The sequence below is a fragment of the Equus przewalskii genome, chromosome 31 (assembly GCF_037783145.1).
Source record: "Equus przewalskii isolate Varuska chromosome 31, EquPr2, whole genome shotgun sequence".
Taxonomy (NCBI): domain Eukaryota; kingdom Metazoa; phylum Chordata; class Mammalia; order Perissodactyla; family Equidae; genus Equus; species Equus przewalskii.
The window spans coordinates 28,556,161-28,575,764 of NC_091861.1; the positions used below are offsets into that span (position 1 = coordinate 28,556,161).

A 19,604-nucleotide genomic window follows, 5' to 3' on the forward strand; every position below is an offset into this window, starting at 1 on the left:
GCTGGAGAGCTGGGCCCCCAGGGAGCCCACTGCCCCCCTCAGCTCTCCCGTCTCCAAAGTGGGTACAATATGAACGCGCTCTGCCCATCACAAGCACTGGTTTGCAGAGAAAATCAGACGGCAGCTGGAGACAGGGCCTCCCTCTGTCTGACTCCGGCCGACCAGAGTGTGGAGGTCATACCCCACCAAAGGTATGGGGGTACCCAGGGTGCCAAGAGATGTGAGGCCAGGGGTGCCCGAAGCAGCGTGAGATGGGGACCAGGCGGAGGGTGAAGCCCAGAGTGTGTAGGGGACGGTGGGCGGGCGTAGCACGGGCCAGAGTGTCTGGGGGCGTAAGTGCCCCCACTGCAGCCTCTCCCAGCTCCGAGTGGTCAGGAGGCCCGGGCTGGCCCGTGGCCATCCCTGCACCTGCAGTGTGAGCAAGCACAAAAGAGGGGCATGTGATGAAGAACTGAGGAGGGGGCGTGCCTGCCTCTGGCACATCGCTGCCCGTGAATCCATGCCTGTGTGACTGCGTCCGTGGTTCCTCTGGTCCCTACGAAGCCCATGGGGAGAGTACAGGACTACTCAGCCTGAAGCCCATGCCCTTGCTGGTTGGCCTCGGAAGGCGCCCTGCCCGGCCTGATGGCCCAGCTATGCCCCCGTACTCTGGCACCCGCTGGCTCTCTCCGTGGTGAGTGGACAGGACGGGGCCACCTGCCCAGACTCTTCACTGATGGACAAATGCTCCGGGCTCCGTGCACACCAGGGCTCCTGCCCAGGGGCAGCACTCGGGCCCACCTGCTGTGTTCCCCCTAAGGTGCCAGCATGGGGACCTGGCCCGCATGCCAGAGTCAGAGCACGGTCCGCACTGCCTGGGGACAGTGTCTGGGGCACTCAACAGCTCACTCCTGAATACCAGATGACCTCAGGAGAAAAGAGGTAAGTGGGACCTGCACTCAGGGCAGCTCAGAGTGGGCCACCCAGGGCATCCTTTAAGAGCATACGGGTCTTGAAGGAGAGACCCCGTGTCCTAGGGCTCAGGGCTGATCATGGGGCTGGTCCTGCTGGGAGAGGAGGCACAGGAGATGGGACCCAAGACCCCGCCCAGGTTCCTCGTGCTCCTCTGAGCAGACGCTGAGACACAGGAGGTGGAGCCCCCACTGGCACTTCATGGTGTTTGGGAAATTCTGGTGTCCGGGTCCTGGACTCGCTGCCCCTCCCGTGGGTGGCAGGTGAGGGTGAGGCTGTGGTGCCCCGTCACGGGGAGAGGGGCTGGGGCACTGACTCAGCTGCAAAGTGGGGAGAGTGGGGCTGGGGCCACGCCCAGGAGCTGCCGGTGGATCTCCCAGAGGCAATGGTGAGCGCCCTCTGTGGGCCCGAGGCCCTGTCTCCTGCCTCCCTGTCCTCTCAGACGCGTGCAGAGGGGGCCTCCTTGTCCCCCAGCAGGAGACCTGGCATTCTTTGGTAACTGTGCCTCTTCAAACACCAGGTGCCTCATGCTTCCAGGGCTTTGGGTGTGCTGTTCCCTCTTCCCTTCCTTGCTCTTGTCTTTCACTGTCCCCTCCTCACTCTCTGGGACTCGGGGGGAGGGACACCTTTTCCTCCAGAAAGCCCTCCTGCCTGCCAAGGCCAGGTGGGTGCCCCTGGTCCGTGCTTCCTCCCCACCCTGCGCCCACCTGCTGTCCCCCTGAGCTGGAATCTTCTGCTGCTGAGGAAAGAGGTGCCACCTAGATGGCAGCGTCCCCTGCACCTGTCACAGTGCCCAGAGTGTATTTGGTCCTTGGGAGGTATTTATTGAATGAATGAATGAGAGAATAAGAAATGAGGCCGAGAGCCCAGGCTAAGCCCATCCCCGCTGCCCAGGGGCGATATCCTTCTCGTCTCCGTGTGACCAGCATCTCTCACAGAGCCTGGCGCACGGCACGGGATGAACAGGACTATACTGTTTCTCGAGAGGACCAGGGTGACACCTGGAGGGACAGATCATGGAACACACGGTGACACTAGGTGGTGTCACGGTGACGCAGTTGTGACAGCATCCAGGGTGCCCAGAGCAGGGAGAAACGGAGTCACAGTGATGAAAGAGCGTGCGGAGCCTTCTAGAGACAGGCTCCCTGAGCTCCTTTGGGGGGATGATGAGTGGGGAGTGGGAGGAGGCCTCCAGGCAGAGGGAACAGCCTGAGCAAAGGCCTGGAGCCACGGGAGGATGGGGCGGTCAGCCTTCCTCTGGAGCTCTCCCAGCCTGCATCCCTTCCCAGTCTTTCTGCCCCAGGAACCAATGCCACTAGGCTGTCCTCTTCACTCGGGGACACCGGCTTGCAGTTCAAGCCCACAGGTCATGGGAAGGGGGAAACTGAGGCACCCAGACTCGCCCACACCTCCCGGCAGCTCGGGCTGAAAAGCTGCAAGGAAACAGGCCCTCCTTCTTCCTCGGGGGTCCCCCGGCCCCTCAGACGCCCCTCCTCTGCGCCCTGGCCAGGATGAGAAAGAAAATGGCCGTCCCAAGAGGCCGCCGTGATTCACACGAGTGACTCACGCAGGGATGGCTCCGTCCCCACGTGTGTGCGATCTCTCTCGGTGACTCACAGAGGCTGATGGCACAGCCCTTCTGCACTCTGCGCCTCCCTCCCGCCTCCCAGGCCAGCTCCAGAAACATGCGCCCAGCCATCACCTCTCCCAGCCCGGAGCAGGTGGGAGGGGCCACATGGGAGGGAGCTCCTTGGGGTTTGGCAGACCCCAGGGGCCTGTGTCCTGAGGGTCTGCTGTCTGCCCTGACTCCCTGTGAGACCCGGGGCTGCCTCAGTTTCTCTCCCTCTACAAGGGAAGTGACAGAAATGCCATTCGAAGTGCAGTGGCTTTTTATTACGGGCGTGCTGTGGGCACGTAGGGGTCAGGCGTGAGTGGAGGCTTCCAGCTGGGCTGGCTCCTGTCTTCCAGAAGAGTCTGCCTCTGGTGCCCAGGAGCTGGGGGCGTGCAGGGTGGGGACACAGCGAGGAGCAGGTCTTCCGGGAAGGAGGCCTGGCCCCCAAGGAGGCTGCAGCCTCTACTTCCAGCGCCCGGTGACTTTGGCCTTCCCGCGGGTCTTGGAGCTGCAGGAGGAGCAGGACCCTGTCTCATGGGGACCCAGGGCAGGGCAGCAGGTCCCCATAGCGGGGGGGGGATGCTGAGGGCTGGGGGGGCAGCCTGGAGGGAGGACTCTGGCTCCACTGGGGAGAGGAGAGGGAGGCCCCGGAGGGAGCCTGTGAGCTGAAGGAGGGGAGTGGATGGCGGGGAGATCAGGAGAATGGAGGCAGGGGTGGGCGAGGCAAGGGGGGGCTCTGGTGCTTACACTTTCTGGTTATCATTGATCCTGTTCCGGAGAACATTGATCTGGAAGAAAAGTGGGAAAGACAGAGTCACACTGGAGCTCACTAGGCTCAGGTCCTGGGGGGGCCTGGCCATGGGGGAGAAGGGCTCAGCGGTGGGGGAGGAAGGAAAAGGGAAAGAGGAGTGGGGGAGGAGAGGAGGGAGGAGGAGGGGGAGGGGAGGAGGGGGAGGGGAGGAGGGGGAGGAGGAGAAAGACGAGGAGGCGGGGGAAGCGGGGGGCACGGGATGGGGAGGGGGCGGTGGCCGCGCACTTCGTATTTCTGCTGCTTGAACTTCTCCTGCAGGTCGAACTTCTCGGCCTCCAGGTTGTAGATGCTCTGCCACAGTTCCTTGGCCTTCTCCCTGCACGAGCCAGAGGGGGCAACAAGGAGGGCCCTCATCCGCCTTCATCCTGACCCTGAGCCAGCCCCCGTGGGCCCCAGCCTTCCTTCCCACCCCCAGGCCTGCAGAGGGGCCCCCAGCACCGGGCTGAACATGGGGCCCAGATGGCCGTGCCCAGTGCTTAGGAACAGACAGGGGGGCTGCCAGGACAAAGTCCCGGGGACGCGGAGGAAGAGGGAGCAGGCTTTCGCGCACTGCAGAGCGTCTGCTCAAGCCCCCTGCCCAGCACCTGTGTGCAGGTGGGTCAGGGGAAGCTCACAGAGGTGAGGGGCCTGCTCAGTCCTTTCCCGCCAAACAGGTCCCGGGAAAATACGTGAGGCGGCAGCGCCCCCTGGTGGTGGCGACCAGCCCTGCCCCGCCCCCTCCTGGAGCAGCCCGGAGGAGCCTGGCCACCACCGGCCCCACCTCAGCTGATCTTCATTCAGGTGGTCGATGGCCAGCACCTTCCTCCTCTCTGCCAGAATCTTCTTCTTCTTTTCCCGCTCCGTCTGCCGCTTCCCACTTTTCCGCTCCGTCTGGAGGGGTGAGAAGCAGGGAGAATTGGCTGGAGAACGCCCCCTCCGTCCCCTGATCCTCCCATAACCCCGTGGGAGCTGGGCAAGGCCTGCAGAGGACCAGGTTCTGATTCTCTTCTTCCTGCAACACCCACAGCATCTGCTGCCTGGATCCCCAGAGACACTGAGGCCAGGCGGGGAGGGCCGGGCCAGCACCCCTTCCTCTGCCTCTCCAATCTTCCATCTCTCTCCAGGCTCCTCCTCCCGCCTCACCCAATCCCCACATGCCTCCCTTACCAGGCCAGGCTCCTTCTCCTCCCGGGGACTGCCCCCCCCCCCAAAAAGACCATGAGGAGGAAGAGGGTTTGAGGTTTGGTACCCACCTCGGCCTGCAAAGCCAGGACAGCATGAGAGAAAGACCCAGAGAGAAAGACCGAGACCACGACAGAGACACAGAGAGAGGGCAGGGCACAGAGCAGAAGACAAAGGTAGAGAGACAGGGGGAAGAGGAGAAGGTGATCAGACGCTCGCTGCGGGCACCGTCGTCTGCTAGGACACGGGCCTGGCGCTACGGCAGCGGCAGTTTCCACAGCAGAGCCACGCCAAGTTTGGCTGCTACGGTCACTGTGGGGGCCAGTGCAGGGGGCTGGCCTTGTGCTCAGCTGGGGACGTTGGAAATCTAAGGGATTGTTCTGACCCCTCCACTGCACGGAGAAAATCAGTCTACAGCACCCCTCCTCCCTGGCGAATATTTAGTAGGAGTGCGGAACGAAAACTAGGAACGGAGAGGGAGTTCCCAGGAATCAGCCGCCTCCATGTGTGCACACACGGATGCTACCAGTGTTAGCTCATCTGACTTTCCCAAAGCCGGCGGGGCGGACAGACAGCACCAGCCCCACGGTGGACAGGAGGAGACTGAGGCGCCGTGCACAGCTGTGTGTGCAGATCGGAGTACCCACCGGGCCTCTGACAATAGGCTCAGGGCTCTCCAGCTGCACCTGGCCACCTGGGCTCCTGGGCCGGCTGAAGCCAGGGGTGGGGAGGAACAGTGGCGTCCGGCCTCGGCCCACAGGACCACCCCGGCAGGGCCCGGCGAGCAAAGGCCGCAGAGTGGCTGAGCGAGCCCCGGAGTGGGGCGTGAGGAGGCCGGCTCTCACCCAGGCACCTGGGAACCGCGTCCTGGGACCAGCCTCCGGTCTGTCTGCTGCAGCGGATGCCTCACTCCTCGAGGCACGTCCGGGCGCCTGGAAGACCGCGGCTGCCCCCACCTACCCTCTGGATATAGCCTCCAAAGTGGATCATGTTGGACAGAGCCTTCTTCTTCCGGGCCTCGTCCTCAGCCTTCCTCCGGTTCTCCTCTTCCTCTCGCCGCGCCCGCTCCTCCTGGTTATCGGCGGGGAGCAGAGGGATTAGGGGCAGGGGCAGGACCCCTGATGCTGCGTTGCAGCTGGCAGTCTCTATGGCAAGTTGATCTGAGCCTTCTCTCCCCTGGGTGCCCCTACCCCCCGTTCACAGGGCCTGGCACTCAGCCGTGAGCACTTCTGTTCATTGAATGAATGACGAGCGACCGACTGAAAGAACGTGGTCCTGATGCCTGAGTGTGAGGCCCATCGCCCCCAAGGAGGTCTGCAGCTTCAGCTCTGGGACCTTCCAGCCCCTGGTAGCCTGCGCTGGGCAAGCAATGAGGATGGAGAGCCTTTTAAATCCTAAGCTCACGAGGACCCCAGCAATTCTGTCTCCTTCTCTGTGTGTCATCAGAGCCAAAACAATGCCCAGGGCTCCTAGGTGCTTGCTATCTCTTGGCTGAATCGATGTCTATGAACAGAGGGGAGCCTGGGGGCCTGGCAGGAGCTGGGAGCGTGTTGGGGGGCTCTGTGGGCTGGGGCCGGGGGGCACTCACGGCCAGGCGGGTCTGACGCTCCTTCTCCCGCTCGTTCCGAATGCGCTGCTGTTCGGCTCGCTCAGCCCGCCGTTTCTCCTACAGAGAAAGAGGCCAGGCCCGCCCGGTGTGCACGGGGAGGAGGTGTCATCAGATGCGCAGGGACCCACAGGGGGGATTTCCCTCCAGAGTGGGGGCCGTGACTGCCCTTCCTCCAACGGCCTCCGTGCTCAGCCATCCCCCTAGACACGGGCAGGGACAGCCCCTCGACAGCTGGGCCAGCGCAGCACGCCCCGGCTATACAAGGACGGTCCATGCCGGGCACGTGCAGATGACCCGCACAGAGCATCACTTATTGTGGGATTGTCCTCAACAATTTGAAAAATGTCAGGCAGGCTGCTCCCACCTCCCACGGGGGCTACGCCCGAGCGGCTGCTTTGTGCTCAGAGATAGATGGCCAAGTCCTCAGCTGCCACTCAGAGCAGCAGGTCACCGGTGGGAAGGCCAGTTTGGCAGAGAGAAAAAAAAGGGAGTCAAGAGGACCTCTCGCTCCCCTGTAGAATGATCTGGGATTCTCGAGGTCACTCTCCCTTCATTACGGGGGGATTTGTGCCCAGTGGGAGGGAGGCAGGGGCAGGCCTGGGACAGCTGAGGCCTGAGGGGGCCAGAGATGAATCGACTCGGCTCCAGCCGTCAAGGAGCATCTGGTCTGGCGGGGAGGGAAGGTAGGGACCCAAGAAATCACAGTGCAGACCCTTCGAAGCAGCTCCTGGCTGCAGGTTCCCGATGGAGAGCCCACTTCTACCAGGGTAAGGGGCTCCAGGGAGGGCTGCCTGGAGGAGGCAGGGCCTAACCATGGAGGGTGGAGGACCAGCTGGGGCTCGACACCTACGATCCTGTCTTTGAGTGAAACGAGCTCCTCCTCCTCCTTCTTCCTGTTCTCAAAGTGAGCCTCGATCAGCGTCTGCAGCTCGTTCAGGTCCTTCTCCATGCGCTTCCGGTGGATGTCCTGCGGGCGGACCACCCAGCTCGGAGGCTGCCATGCCCCACGAGTCCAGGGGAGAGACAAGGAGGGGGACACACCACCCCCCTCAATGCAAAAGGCCTCTGGCACGGCTTGGGGCCTGGCCAGGGAAGGGACCACTGTGGCCTGAACCCCGGGGAACGCCCAGCCCGGCCTGTGCTGGACACCAGCGCACAAGGTCGTAAGGTCTCTCTCACGGGGGGGCCTTGTGACCACCCCTAGCCTGGCCTTCTCTCCCAGAAACCACCACTCACATCGAAGTCTACTCTCTCTCCATCGGGGATCTTGGGCGGCACCAAGTTGGGCATGAACAGCCTGTCGGGGAGACGAAGGCAGAGGGGTGAGCATCAAGCCGTCCCTGGACCCGAGGGACGGTGGGGGCCTGGGGCAGGCCGGGCCCATCTCCTTCCTGCAGAAACACGGCCGCCCGGCTGCACAGCCCACCCACATCACAAGAGGCGGCTCACACGTGCTCAGCTCCTTCACACGTGTCCTTTCATTTCATCCTCACCAGACACCTGGGAAGTAGGTCCCATTCATCTCATTTAAGAAACCGAGGCCCAAAGAGGTCGTGACTTGCTCAAAACCACGCAGCCAGGAAGCAGAGAAGCTGGGACCAGGTGACATGCTTGTCTGACTCCAGATACCGGGGGTTGACCCCGTGAGCCAGGAGCCCTGCGTTTGCTGCGGTCCAACACGCGTGTGCTGCGTGGTGCCAGGCCCAGTGGGCTTCCCTGTCTGCCCTCCGGTCTGGGTGGGGCTGAAATGAGAGGCTGCAGTGGACGGACAAGAGGCCAGGACAGAGAGGGTGCTGGACAAGGAGATGGAGCTGGACTCTTGGGCTGGATTCCGGCCGTCTGGATGACAGGGGAAGCAGCCCATAGCGTGCTGGGGCGCCCTCTGCTGGCGGGTTCGGCATCGCCAAAAAGGGAAACCCTCGCGGGCCCGCGCCCCACTCCAAGACCCACAGCTTCCCAGGAGGTTTCATGTGCGTGGGACCAACTCGCCCTGCTCTGCCCCTCTGTGGTTCTTTGAAGCCACCACGCCTGGGATGGCATGGTTTCATTGCTTGGCTCCCCCAAATTTTCTTCCGTCTTCCCCCAGGTCCCACCTCAGCCACGGAGGAGGATGTTCTAGCTATCCTGTGGGATGTGGGGGGGCCATGACTTGTCCATCACTTTCCTCTAGATGAACTCAGTGCTGTCCATGCCAGGGCACGACATTGGTAATGAAACGTGGAATAGATTTCAGGCCCCACTACCCTCCCCCCAGGTAGAACCTCTTGTGCAGTACACAACCTGTACAACCATACATGGTGCTCTGTGCCTGCCACACCCCCAGCCCACGCCCACTGTGCCACACTGCTCTCCTGTCCTGTCCTAATCATCCTCCCTCACTGGCCCTCTGCTCCCAGGGCTTCACCACAGCTGCGTCCCACTCACCTGGGCTTGGGTTTGAACTCCTCCACTGGGCCATCTGGAGAGGAGAGAAGCACACAGCCACGGGGTCAGGAGGCCCTGCATCTGGGTGCAGCGCTGCCCCTGATTAGCCGTGCCCCCGTGGGCCTCTGTTTCCCCATCTGCCCTGTGAGTCCCTTCCAGCCTGGGGACCCTGGTTCCAGGAGCATCAACGAGAATGACAAGCCCCCTGCTCCCCCCCATCACAGGGGCTCCGGGGGGACGTCTCAGGGACGGCTGAGTCCTGGCAGGGAGCCACACACGCAGTGTGGACCGTCGGAGCCTTCTCTCGTTCACCCTTCTCAGGAGGCAGCTTTGCCCTCTCAGCCGTACAGTGGGATGGGGTCCTGTGGCACGGCCCCTGGCGTCCTGGACCCAGAATCCCCTCCCAGGCTCTGTCTCCCTGCCTGACCCCGGACTTCTGGTGGCCACAGGGCCAGGGAGCTGATGGGCATGACTGCAAGTCCTAGCCGGCTGCCCCTCCCCTCCAGAAAGGAGACTGCGACCCCCCCGGACCCCCGGTAAGGCTGTGGTGTGACAATGACCACAGCGTGACCCACATGGACGTCTACGTCTTGGGATTTCATCCTCCAGACACCACACCCACCAGTGATCTCCCTGAGCTCCAGGAGCCTCATGTGTGGATGTGACTTCTGGGTGCCCTGCCCAGACTGGGCTCGGACAGGGGTCCCCTCTCCCTCTGGGCACCGCCCCGGCAGCTGCTGTTGACGGAGCAGGAGCCGAACTTTGGAGCCCAACCTCTCGATCCTGCGTGGTCACCAAGTTCTCTCTTCTCCCCCCGAGCCCCTCCTCTCCCTGTCCCTGGAGGGGGCCCCATGGGCAGTATCCCCCAAGCTGCTTGGAGGGGTCCCCTTGCCACCCCAAGACGTCTCTCCCGATGTCCAACAGTCCTTACCTTCAGCCTCTTTAGCTTCCTCTTCTTGTCCATCTTCTAGACAGAACACGAGAAATCAAGAAAGGTCCTGGTTCTGAGCTCAGAGCCCCCTGCCAAGAGCCTCCCCCACAGACAGGTCCCAGCTAAAGTGCACCCTGCTGGTTTCTGGAGTCAAAGAGCTGTCTAGTCACACTCACACATGCATGCACGCATGCCCCTGCCTGACACAGAAGGAGTATGCAGTCAAGGTTCATTGATCGGACAATTGACGGTTGAATCCCCACCCAGACAGGAGGCGCAGTTGCACAGGTTGGAAAGCCTGTTCCAGGTGGGTTTCTCGCTGCCGCAGGAGTGGCGCTGGGGGCCCTCAGCACCGTGAGCACCGTGACGAAGCCCCCTGCCCCCGCCCCCGGAGCCTCACCTCCTGTGTGGTCCTCGGCCTCAGCCTCGGCCTCACCTTCTGCTGCCTCTTCCTGATCTGGAGGAGGGAACCGGACACAGTGAGCAACCAGGCCCCACTCGAGCCAGCGGGCAGAACCCAGAACAGGCAGGTTGGTCCCAAATCCAGAGGATGGTGTCTCAAATCTCGTCCCCCAAAACCTGTTGTCACGAGCTGGCAAATCCTCCAAAGCAGAGGAAAACCCACCCTTTTGAGAGTCTGTGTAGGGGCCCAGGGCACGGCGGAGCCAGCTCGCTTTCTGCTTCGCATAGCTCCTGGAGCGTGTGGCGCTCCTTGAAAACCGGAGGGGACTCCGGTGGCCCCTCTGCCTGTCGTCTGTGAGTTTCCCCATGTCTCCTCTTTGGGACAACCTGAATGTGCAGAGCCCCCCACTTCCCCAGAGGGCAGGGGCACAAGGGGGCAGCTCTCCCCCGGGGCCTTCCTGGAGAGCCCCCTCCTCAGGTCCTCACGCCACGTGCCGAAGTGATATTTCAGAGAAATTGCAGAGCTTCTAAGGGGCAGGGTCCACTCTGCTGGGGGTGCAGAAGCCCAAGGGGGCCGGGGGGGTGTTCTGGGCCGTTGGAGGGCTGGGCAGGAACTGGAGCGAGGCCTCTCCATCATTTCCATGTGTCAAGGACTCAGGAAAAAAGAAAAGTCGGGTGATCTTTCAGTGAGATGTGGGTACAATACTGAGTGTGAACGGATCAGAGTAGAAATAGCACAGATCTACAGATCGAAACAGACCTTTGCAAGGTAACAATAATGCTAATAATGCTCCATGCCTGGATAAAGTGCTTCAGATAACTGAACACTGTCATAATCTCTCTCTGTCTCTCTCTCTCTCTCTCTTTTTTTTTTTTTGGTGAGGGAGATTGGCCCTGAGCTAACACCCATGCCAATCTTCCTCTATTTTGTATGTAGGATGCTGCCACAGCATGGCTTGATGAGCAGTGTGTAGGTCTGTGCCCAGGATCCGAACCCTCGAACCCCAGGAGGCTGTGGAAGCAGAGCATGCACAACCTTAACCACTAGGCCACCAGGCAGCCCTTTCATAATCTTATTTGAGAAACTATTACATTGAATGTTTTTAGGTGTGATGATGGTATTAACAGTTACGTCTTTTTAACAGCGCTTATCTTTTAGAGCTAAATACTGAAACATTTAAGCACGAAATGATATGACGTCTGGAATGAATTTGGATGTCGGGTCTAAGTAAATGGGGAGAGTCGGAGCAGAGGTGAAAGATGGGCCGTAGTTTGATGACTAGTGAAGCTGGGTGACGCCTGCATGGGAGGTGCATTATTCTATTCTTGCTACTTTTATATGCATTTAAAACTTTCCATGGTAAAAAAGGAAATTAGAGAAAGAAAGCAAAAATAACTAATCAGAGAAAGCGGCGACTCTGTCTGAACAAAACGGCGGGCGCAGAGACGGGCTGAAACCTTCTGCCTCAAGACCTGAGCAGCAGGTTAGGACTGATCCCCACTGAGGGGCCACGGTTGTTGGAGGGTCCTGGCTCAGCTGAGAGTGAGGGGCGGGGACAAACAAGCTGTTTCCTCAGGGCTCCAGGGAGCACGGGATTCCTGGGACCACCCCCCCCGCCCCCGCCCGCCTCCACCTGCCCAAGTTCCATACCTTCCACGGCTCCGTCTGCTGGAAGGGAAGGCCGTGGCCGCCAGGGAGGAGAGAATAGGGGGGTCAGTTTCAAACCAGGCTGTCCTTCATCCAAATGAGTGTATAGGTGTGTGCTTACCTTCCTGCTCCCTGCAGGGCAGAAGAGGATGCTGTCACTAGCACACACACACACACAGAGGCACACACATGCACACGCACACATGCATGCGCACACACACACACACGCAGAACCACACACACACATGCACACACACACATGCATACACACACATGCATGTGCGCACACACACGCAGAGCCACACACATGCATACACACACACACGCAGAGCCACACACATGCATACACACACATGCATGCACACACACGCGCGCAGAGCCACACACATGCATGCACACACATGCATGCACACACGCGCACGCAGAGCCACACACATGCATGCACACACACGCAGAGCCACACACATGCATACACACACATGCATGCGCGTGCACACACACACATGCATGCACACACACACGCACGCACGCTGGCCTTTCCCTGAAGACAACCCTGTCTTTTATTTCACTCATTGCCTGATGGAGTCGACCCTCCTCTGCCCGCCCTGCAAAGCCGCCCCTCCCCCAGCCCAGCCCCCTCAGCCGGCGTCCCCCGCCGTCCCCAGCACCCCTCTGCTTCAGGCCCCTTGGTCTCTTCTGCACCGTGCCCACCCACTCTCTGATCTCGCCTCTGAGCTTTCCCGGGCCGTCCCCCTTCCTGGAAAGCCCGTGCCTCTCCTTTCAGTCTCTGTCCAGATCCTACGCAGGTGGACCTCCCCCTGGGAGCTCCTACACTATAGCAGCCCCCTCCATGCCCGGCCCCTGCTTGCTAATTGTTTCTGCCATTTTGCATCCTAACGTCCCATAGGAGAGAGAGGTCCAAGACAGCAGGATCTGTGCCTCCACCTCTGTGTCCTCCCTGGTGACGCCCCCCCCACAGGAGATAGGTGTCGGATTGGCTGACGGAGTCCCACCCCAGCCTTCTCTCCAGGACGGGAGAGTGACGGGGCCTGTCAGGCCAGGAGGGCTCCCCGGTGGAGGGACAGTGCTGGGTTCTGAGTTGGGTTCTACGAGGCACGATCAGCTCGGTGACTCTGGGACAGTCCTTAAAGCTCCCTGCACCAGTTTGCAGGAGCCCAGCTTCTCAGCTCCTCTGCTCATGGCCAGTCTCCCAGCCAGGTGGGACCCCGCCGACCCTTGCAGCTGAGCCTCTTTACTTCTGAAAGCCCCCCAGCCCGGGGTCTGCCTGGGATCTGCAGCCCGGAGGCACAGGAGTGGAAATGAAGGGGCCCCCAAAACAGCCCGTCCTCCCTGCCCCGCCAGACCCCGGGGATACTCACTCTTCATATTCTTCCACTGCCTCTTCTGTGTCAGACATGGTCTCTGCGGCCCCTCCAGAAAGAGAGGAACGTTAGTGGGGGCGGACGAAGAGGCCCATCCTACCTCTCTGAGAAGGGCCAGCGGTTTAGTGGACAAGCCAGGGAGGCCAGGGGGCAAGGGGGCCCTTATTGACCCCAGGACCTGCAGCAAGGAGCCGCCACCTCCTCTGTCGGGGGATAATAGTACCACCGCCCACCCAGGGCAACCAGCTGACTTCTGTTTCACACCTTGCCCCTGAACAGGCAAGCTGTTTGGAGTTTCTGAGTTCAGGTTCAAAACATTATAACTCCCAAAACAATGTTTCTAAAGTCTCTCAACCTTATAACAGGGGAGCAGAGCCTGCATGAGCCCCCCCATCCATGCAGTCTGACCCCAGAGCTCCCCCGGGGAGAGCGGGGGGCTGTGGTTCGTCCACAGCGCAGAATTCTGCTCTGCAATGAAACGGAACCAGCCCGTGGTACCCGCAACACGGTGGATTAATCTCCAGGGAGTTACTCTCCTTGGGGGAAAAAAGCCAATTCATATGATTCCATTTCTAGAACATTCTTGAAATGGCAAGATCACAGCAATGGAGAACAAACTGGTGGTCGTTAGGGGTTGTGTGGAGGGTGGGAGGGAGCCCGGTGGTGTTAGGACTCTCAGATATCTTGACGGTGCCGAGGGACACACGTTACAGCTGGATTGAATTTCACACACGGTCTAAGCAGAGTTACAATCAGAGAGAGAGCACGGATTGTGGGCTCGTCTGTAGCCCAGCTGGGATTTACAACATAGTTGTGCAAATGTTACCACTGGGGGAAACTGGCAACCTGTAGGAGGGATCTGTGCCATTTCTCACACCTGCACGTTCATCAACCACTATCTCAATAAAAATTCCAATTAAATAAATCTTCCGTGGGGAACTCGTTTTGAGCTACTCCCCTCGCTGAGACAGGAACAGACAATCGCGGTTCAAATCCTCTTCCACCAGCTTGCTGAGCGTGTTTGGGCAAGTCTTTGTAACATCTCGGAACCTCGGCTCTTTCTCTGTGTTGTGGAGATACAGCGTACATATCCTGGCTGCCCAGGGATCTTTATGGACCAAGTTGACACTGAGGAAAGTGGGAGGCGCTAGGCAATGCCAGGTTTTACCGTAATTTCCGTGCAATTACGGGGAGAGGTGGAAATAGCACCCACTTGGGTGAGACTAATCTGGGTTTGAACGTCGGCTCCATCTCACATTTGTGTGTGACCTTGAAAAGGTCACTTAACCTCCCTGTGCCTCAGTTCCCTCCTCTTTGACGTCACTCCTCCTCTGGGTGGCCCTGAGGCTTGGAGCTGGCCCAGAGTAGCATTCCATTAATAACTACAGGATAAGAAACCCTGATCCTTATTCACTTTCTGCGGTTTCAGGTACCCACGGTCAACTGAGGTCCAAAAATATTAAATGGAAAATTCCAGAAAAAACAATTCATGAGTTTTAAATCGCCAGCCATTCTAAATAGCATGATGAAATCGCGCACGTCCTGCTCCTTTCCGCCCGGGCCGTGACTCATCCGTTTGTCCAGCGGATCCACATTGCAGACTTCATCCGCCGTGAGTCACTGAGCAGCCTTCTCGGTTGTCAGAGCGACGGCCACGGTGTCACGGCGCTTTCATTCAAGTAACCCTTATTATACCTAATAATGGCCCCAAGGTGCACGGGTAGTGATGCTGGCAATTCAGATATTCTCTCAATGTGCCTAATTTATAAATTAAACCTTCTCATAAGTACATATATATAGGGAAAACGTAGCCCATACAGGATTCGGTCCTATCTGTGGTGTCAGGCATCCACTGGGATCTTGGAAGTTGTCCTCTGAGGATAAGGGGAGACCACCGTATTCTAACCCAAACCTCCTGGGCCACAGCAGGGCACGGATGCAGGGCCAACACTTGCTTTTGTTCAAATGTGAATAGTGCCCCCTGGAGTTGTGTGACATGAGGGCTGTGCAACCCTCTTGAGGGGCATTGGGGACAAGGTGACATGAGGGGGAGCTGCCAGTGAGGTGGGAGTGGAATGAATGCTGGATGTGACCACCCTCCCTGAGGTTTCCTGTGCCCCTGCCTTCTGTCCCCTGCATCCAGTGCAGAGGCCACCGAGGTCTGACCCAAGCCAGGCGATGACGGGGGTGCAGGACCCCTCACTGCCCTCTCTTCTCCCCGCACATCCCACTGCGGTGGCTGAGACCACCCCAGGCAGCCAGCTGTGGGTGTTCATGGGAGTCCCTGCTCTGGTGGGGTGGAGTGATGTCCTGCTTTGAGGCTGAGGGGTTCTGAAGGAGCCTCTGCTCCAGGCGGAGACCTCCTCAGACCTGGCGCCTGCGGCACCCCCAGGACCAGCTGCCCCTTTGAACCTGTTCCCATCACGTCCAGTCCTGCCGGGTTCCCGGCCTGCGTGGCCGCAGCTGAGCAAGCCCCTCGCTGCTCCCTCTGCTGGAGCCCATGGGTCAGGGAGGGAGGGGCTTGGCTGACACGGAGCTCTGGACAGAAACCCTGAGCCACTTTTTCGCTCCCCTGAGGTCAAGGGCGCTGAGCAGAAAAGATGTCAGCTGTGTAAGGTGTCATGACGGGGAATCGAGCCTCATTCTGATGAAGAAGGACTCAGACCCCAGAAGGTCTCCAAGTGGGTCCTCAGGATGTGAGTGGCCAGAGAGAACCTCCCCTAACTCCAGGATGGGGGCGTCTGTGGCAGACACGCACTGCCCGGAGCCCCCAGGAGCAGTCAGAACTAGTGACCTGAGGACTTGGGGAGCTGCTCACAGAGCCCCGGGAGGAGTCTGTCATCTCGGGGAGGAGGGGAGGTCTCTCAGGGGGATTGTGCATGGCCAGCCTGGGGTGCGAGGTCTCTAGCTTTCTCTCCTCTCCTGCCCCTCCCTCCCACCAGCTCAGACCCCTGGACACTGGGGCTCAGAGGAGGAAGGAGCAGCCTGGAGCCCTCTCCGTGCTCCAGGAGTACCATCCAGCTCCTAAAAATAGTGTGCCAACCACGGAGGGTCAGGGACAGGACACAGCCCAGCCAATCACCAAAGGTAGGACTGATGGAGAGGAAGGCCACAGGCTGAGGCTGGGGGCCGCTGAATGGGAGCCAATCATGAACCCGACAGGCAAGTTTCGAGAATGTCCTAAGGCACCTGTGTCCCCACACCCAAACCCCCACCTGCTTCCACTGACTGCTTTCCAGCCTGACTCCCTCACAGCCAAGAGGTCTGGGTCACCTTGCTCAGGGAGGAAAGCAAAAACAAGAGAAGGCAGAAAGAATACTGGCCATGGGGTCCAAAGATCTGGGTTTAAAAACCCAGTTTTTACTGTGTGACCTCAGTTAAGTCACTCTACCTCTCTGGGCCTCAGATAACCTCTCCATAAAATAGACGAGCTTCACGTTCTAGTCTTGCAGAAACAGTCTCTGAGGAATGTAGGCCCCCTCCCTCAGCCATTGTCCCTGAGGTTCGGCTGGGATTTCCCTAAGCCCGCAGCTGTTGGCCCACCGGGAGAGCCAGCAGACAGGGTACGGGGCAGTGGCCACTGGGGTGGCAGGGAGGGGACAGCGGCAACTTGATCCTCTCAGATTCCTCTTCTGCCCTGAGAGGAGTTGGCTCGGAAGGCACGGGTCAGAGGAGGAATTCAGGAGGTCGGGGGGGGGGGGGCTCCCCGCTTCATGTGGCCAAGGCCCGGCATGGGCTTCGAAATTCCTTACACTCTGGGCAACCCCCTCCCCAAAGACGTCTTCAGCCTGCCCCGGAGAAGCTGAAAAACCAAGGGAAGCTTCTCTCTCCGCCCCTCCTGGGCAAAGAGCACGGTCTGTCCCTAGGGGGCGTGTTGGGATGGGTTGGGACACTGGCAGGGGTGGGCAGCTGGAACCCGACGAAGGAGCTGGGTTCACAGCCTGTGAAAGGGTCTCCCCATGAGGTCCCTCCACCGTCACCCCCACCTGCTGCTCAGCGCACGCCCTCTCTGGGCCCGGGAAGGCAGAGGAGCTGCACCCCCCTGCCTGCCTGGGACGGGGGGTCGGTCTCAGTGCTTCCAGGACATTTATGAACTCCTGGACATGAGAACATGGCCTCAAGGACTGTTCCCACTGATAGGACTGCAGTCTCGCTCTGCTCCCTGGGGATCAAGAAGGACCTGCCCGGAAAGCTTCAGGGGGCCCTGGGCCTGGAGACGAGACGAGGGGAGGGACGGAGCGACTTGGGGGAGCCCCTGTCGGTCAGAGCTTCATCATATTTAGAGCAGACAATTTAGAGGCACAGCAATTACCTAGTCCGTCCGACTGATGAGGACACTGAGGCCCCGGGAGGGACTTTCCAAGTGCACGGTACCTTTTGTGGCAGATCCAGGACTCCAGCCCAGGTCTGCGATCTGACACGGGCCCCTGCGGCTCTAGGCACTGGCCCTGGAGCCCAGCCCGGCAGGACCCCCTCAGCAGCACCGCCTCCTCTCGGAGAGTGGACCTCCCTGGACGCCAACGTCCACTCCGAGGGGACGTGGGCTGCCTCCGGATGAAGCTGCCGGGCCGCAGGACGCCTTGCCTTCACGCTCAGCTCTCCCCTCGCTAGAGTCTTACCTCAGAACGGGCGCTGCTGGTGACCCCAAGGTGCACGCTCAGCCTCGGCCGGGACTGCGCGAGGGCAGGCGTGGTGAGGACTTTAAGCGGGCGTGCGGGCTGGGGCCCTGTGAGCCCAGCCCCGCGGTGGGAGGAATGTGCAGCAGGAGACACGGCCGGGGGGTGGGGGTGTCACCTGCTATTTTGGCAGGTGCCAGGGACAGGGCTAAAGGGACATGTACCCCACGCCATATAAGCCCATGTGGTCGTCCAGTTGCTCAGATAAGCTATTTAAAACCAGAACAGATATGCGGGGAACAGAGGAGAGAGCAGGCATGTAACAGAAACCAGCTGTCCCTCTCGAGAATCCCGATAAAGCGGATGCCAGCGGCCCAGGCCCGGGAGGGGCGGGGCAGCAGGCTGGGAGCCAGGGTTGGGGGCAGAGGTGACCTCTGACATCCTCCCTGAGTGTCTGGGCCGGGGGTCGCAGGCTAGGGTGGACATTAGGTCCATCTGCAGCTCCCCTAGAAGATGCCATGGGTAGGGCCATCTTCCAGCTCCTGGCTGTTCTAAGGGGTGGGTGGCCTGGATCATACGCACGCTCTGCGGGCTCAGCGAGGTCACCTACACACTGGGTCTCCTCCACGAGCCCCAAGCCATGTGACAAGCCCTCCTCACTGGGGAGGGCCTGAAACAGCTACAGGAGGTCAGAGACAAGGTGGAACTTCCAGCGAGAATGATGGTTGTCCTCGGGCAGGCAGCCAGGCGGTGTGAGGGGCCGTGAGGACTGTCAAAGTTCATTCCCCGAGGGCTTTCCGGTTAAGCAAGACAAGGACCGTGATGTGCTGGACCTACTGGCCTGTAAGATCCCTAAGGCCAGGGCCCAGGGGTTTCCTCCTTCTCGGCCCCTAGCGCAGCCCCGGGACATTCCAGGGCTCAGGGCATGACGCCGACGAAAGGCAGGAGAAAGCAAGTCCGGTGGCAGCTGGGCTGACTCTCCCCCTTGAGCCCCCTGAATCTTCTAGGTCCCCGTCCTGCCTGACTCTGGAGACCACTGCTCCCCGTGTGCCCTGGAGCCCTGAACCCCTGGCCCTCCCAGATGGTACCCATCAGTGATGGACACTCTGCTCTGTGGACGGAAAGTCAGTCTCCCCCATTCGCTGCCTCCTCCTCTCCCCTCTCCTGACCACGCGCAGCCTCCCGGTCCCCAGACTCCTCTCTCAACCCTGCGGCCTTGAGTTCCCACGCCGCGTCGGCCACCGATGTCCTTGAAAGAGTCCTCTGCACTCGGGACTTCCACCTGCTCCTCACCCGCTCTGCCATCCTCTCCTGCCCCATCACTCAGCTGAAATTGTCCCCACCGTGGTCCCCGGCAGCCTCTGAGCCCATTGGCCTGATTCCCCACCTCCCGGCTTATCCCCTGCCATGTGGTCCTGTGTGCTGCCAGCAGATGAGTGGCAGGTCAAGCCAAAGCCACATGCTTGACAGCCAGCATCCCAGCAGAGAGGGAGACCATGGGGAGAGAGAGAGGCAGAGGGACGCAGGTGGAGGGAGCAGACCCACAGAGGAACGGGGAGCAACCAGGCTGCCCGAGGGAGACGGAGGAGAACCCTTCACCCCGCTCTGGCCCACCAGGGCCCAGCCTCGCTGGGCGTCCTGGCCCAGAATCCCCCAGGACTTAGGAATTGCTTTTCCTAAATTGTCCCTTACCCTGAGCTCCTTCCTGTGGGTTACTGGTTCTTATAAGCCCAACGGTCCCTCGAACAGGCCATAACTCATTCGCAGGAATGCCTGGAAGAGGGATCAAAGCGATGAAACCCCACAGAGCCCCGGGGAAATACCCGGGATGTTCTGGGCATCCAGGGACTAACCTGCGAGGCAGTACTAACCGTTCCGAGGCCAGGATTTAACTCAGAGAGCTGGGAGACAAGCACTCAGCTGGGGAGAAGGTCCAGCCACCCTCCGGCAGCCAGACGTTGACATGATGGCTGCTCCCGACCCGTCGCGGATGCCCCCGTCCTTGCAAATAGACGTGAAGTCACTGCCTGGTATAACAACAGACAGGAAGAGAAAGC

General features: G+C 60.3%; 1 protein-coding gene across 18 annotated transcripts; it reads right to left on the reverse strand.

Annotated features, from left to right (window-relative positions):
• Window positions 1-2,822: 2,822 nt before the first annotated feature.
• Window positions 2,823-18,910, reverse strand: TNNT2 (troponin T2, cardiac type). Of its 18 annotated transcripts, none has more exons than XR_011535326.1 (14): window positions 17,551-17,797; window positions 12,929-12,980; window positions 11,553-11,701; window positions 9,900-9,956; window positions 9,500-9,532; window positions 8,569-8,602; window positions 7,381-7,441; window positions 6,995-7,111; window positions 6,124-6,201; window positions 5,492-5,606; window positions 4,135-4,244; window positions 3,600-3,690; window positions 3,311-3,351; window positions 2,823-3,071 (listed from the first exon to the last, which is right to left on the reverse strand). XR_011535326.1 is itself a non-coding variant. In XM_070602347.1 (14 exons), the coding sequence occupies exons 2-14, from the start codon at window positions 12,933-12,935 to the stop codon at window positions 3,026-3,028; spliced, it is 915 nt and encodes a 304-aa protein (XP_070458448.1). In that variant the 5' UTR covers window positions 12,936-12,971; window positions 17,551-17,797; the 3' UTR covers window positions 2,823-3,025. The 18 variants fall into 18 exon arrangements, 13 of the variants coding, with proteins under 13 accessions (XP_070458448.1, XP_070458446.1, XP_070458447.1 ...); XR_011535323.1 differs by having other exon boundaries at window positions 9,500-9,535; XR_011535324.1 differs by having other exon boundaries at window positions 9,500-9,535; window positions 12,929-12,971; window positions 17,551-17,691.
• Window positions 18,911-19,604: the final 694 nt, after the last annotated feature.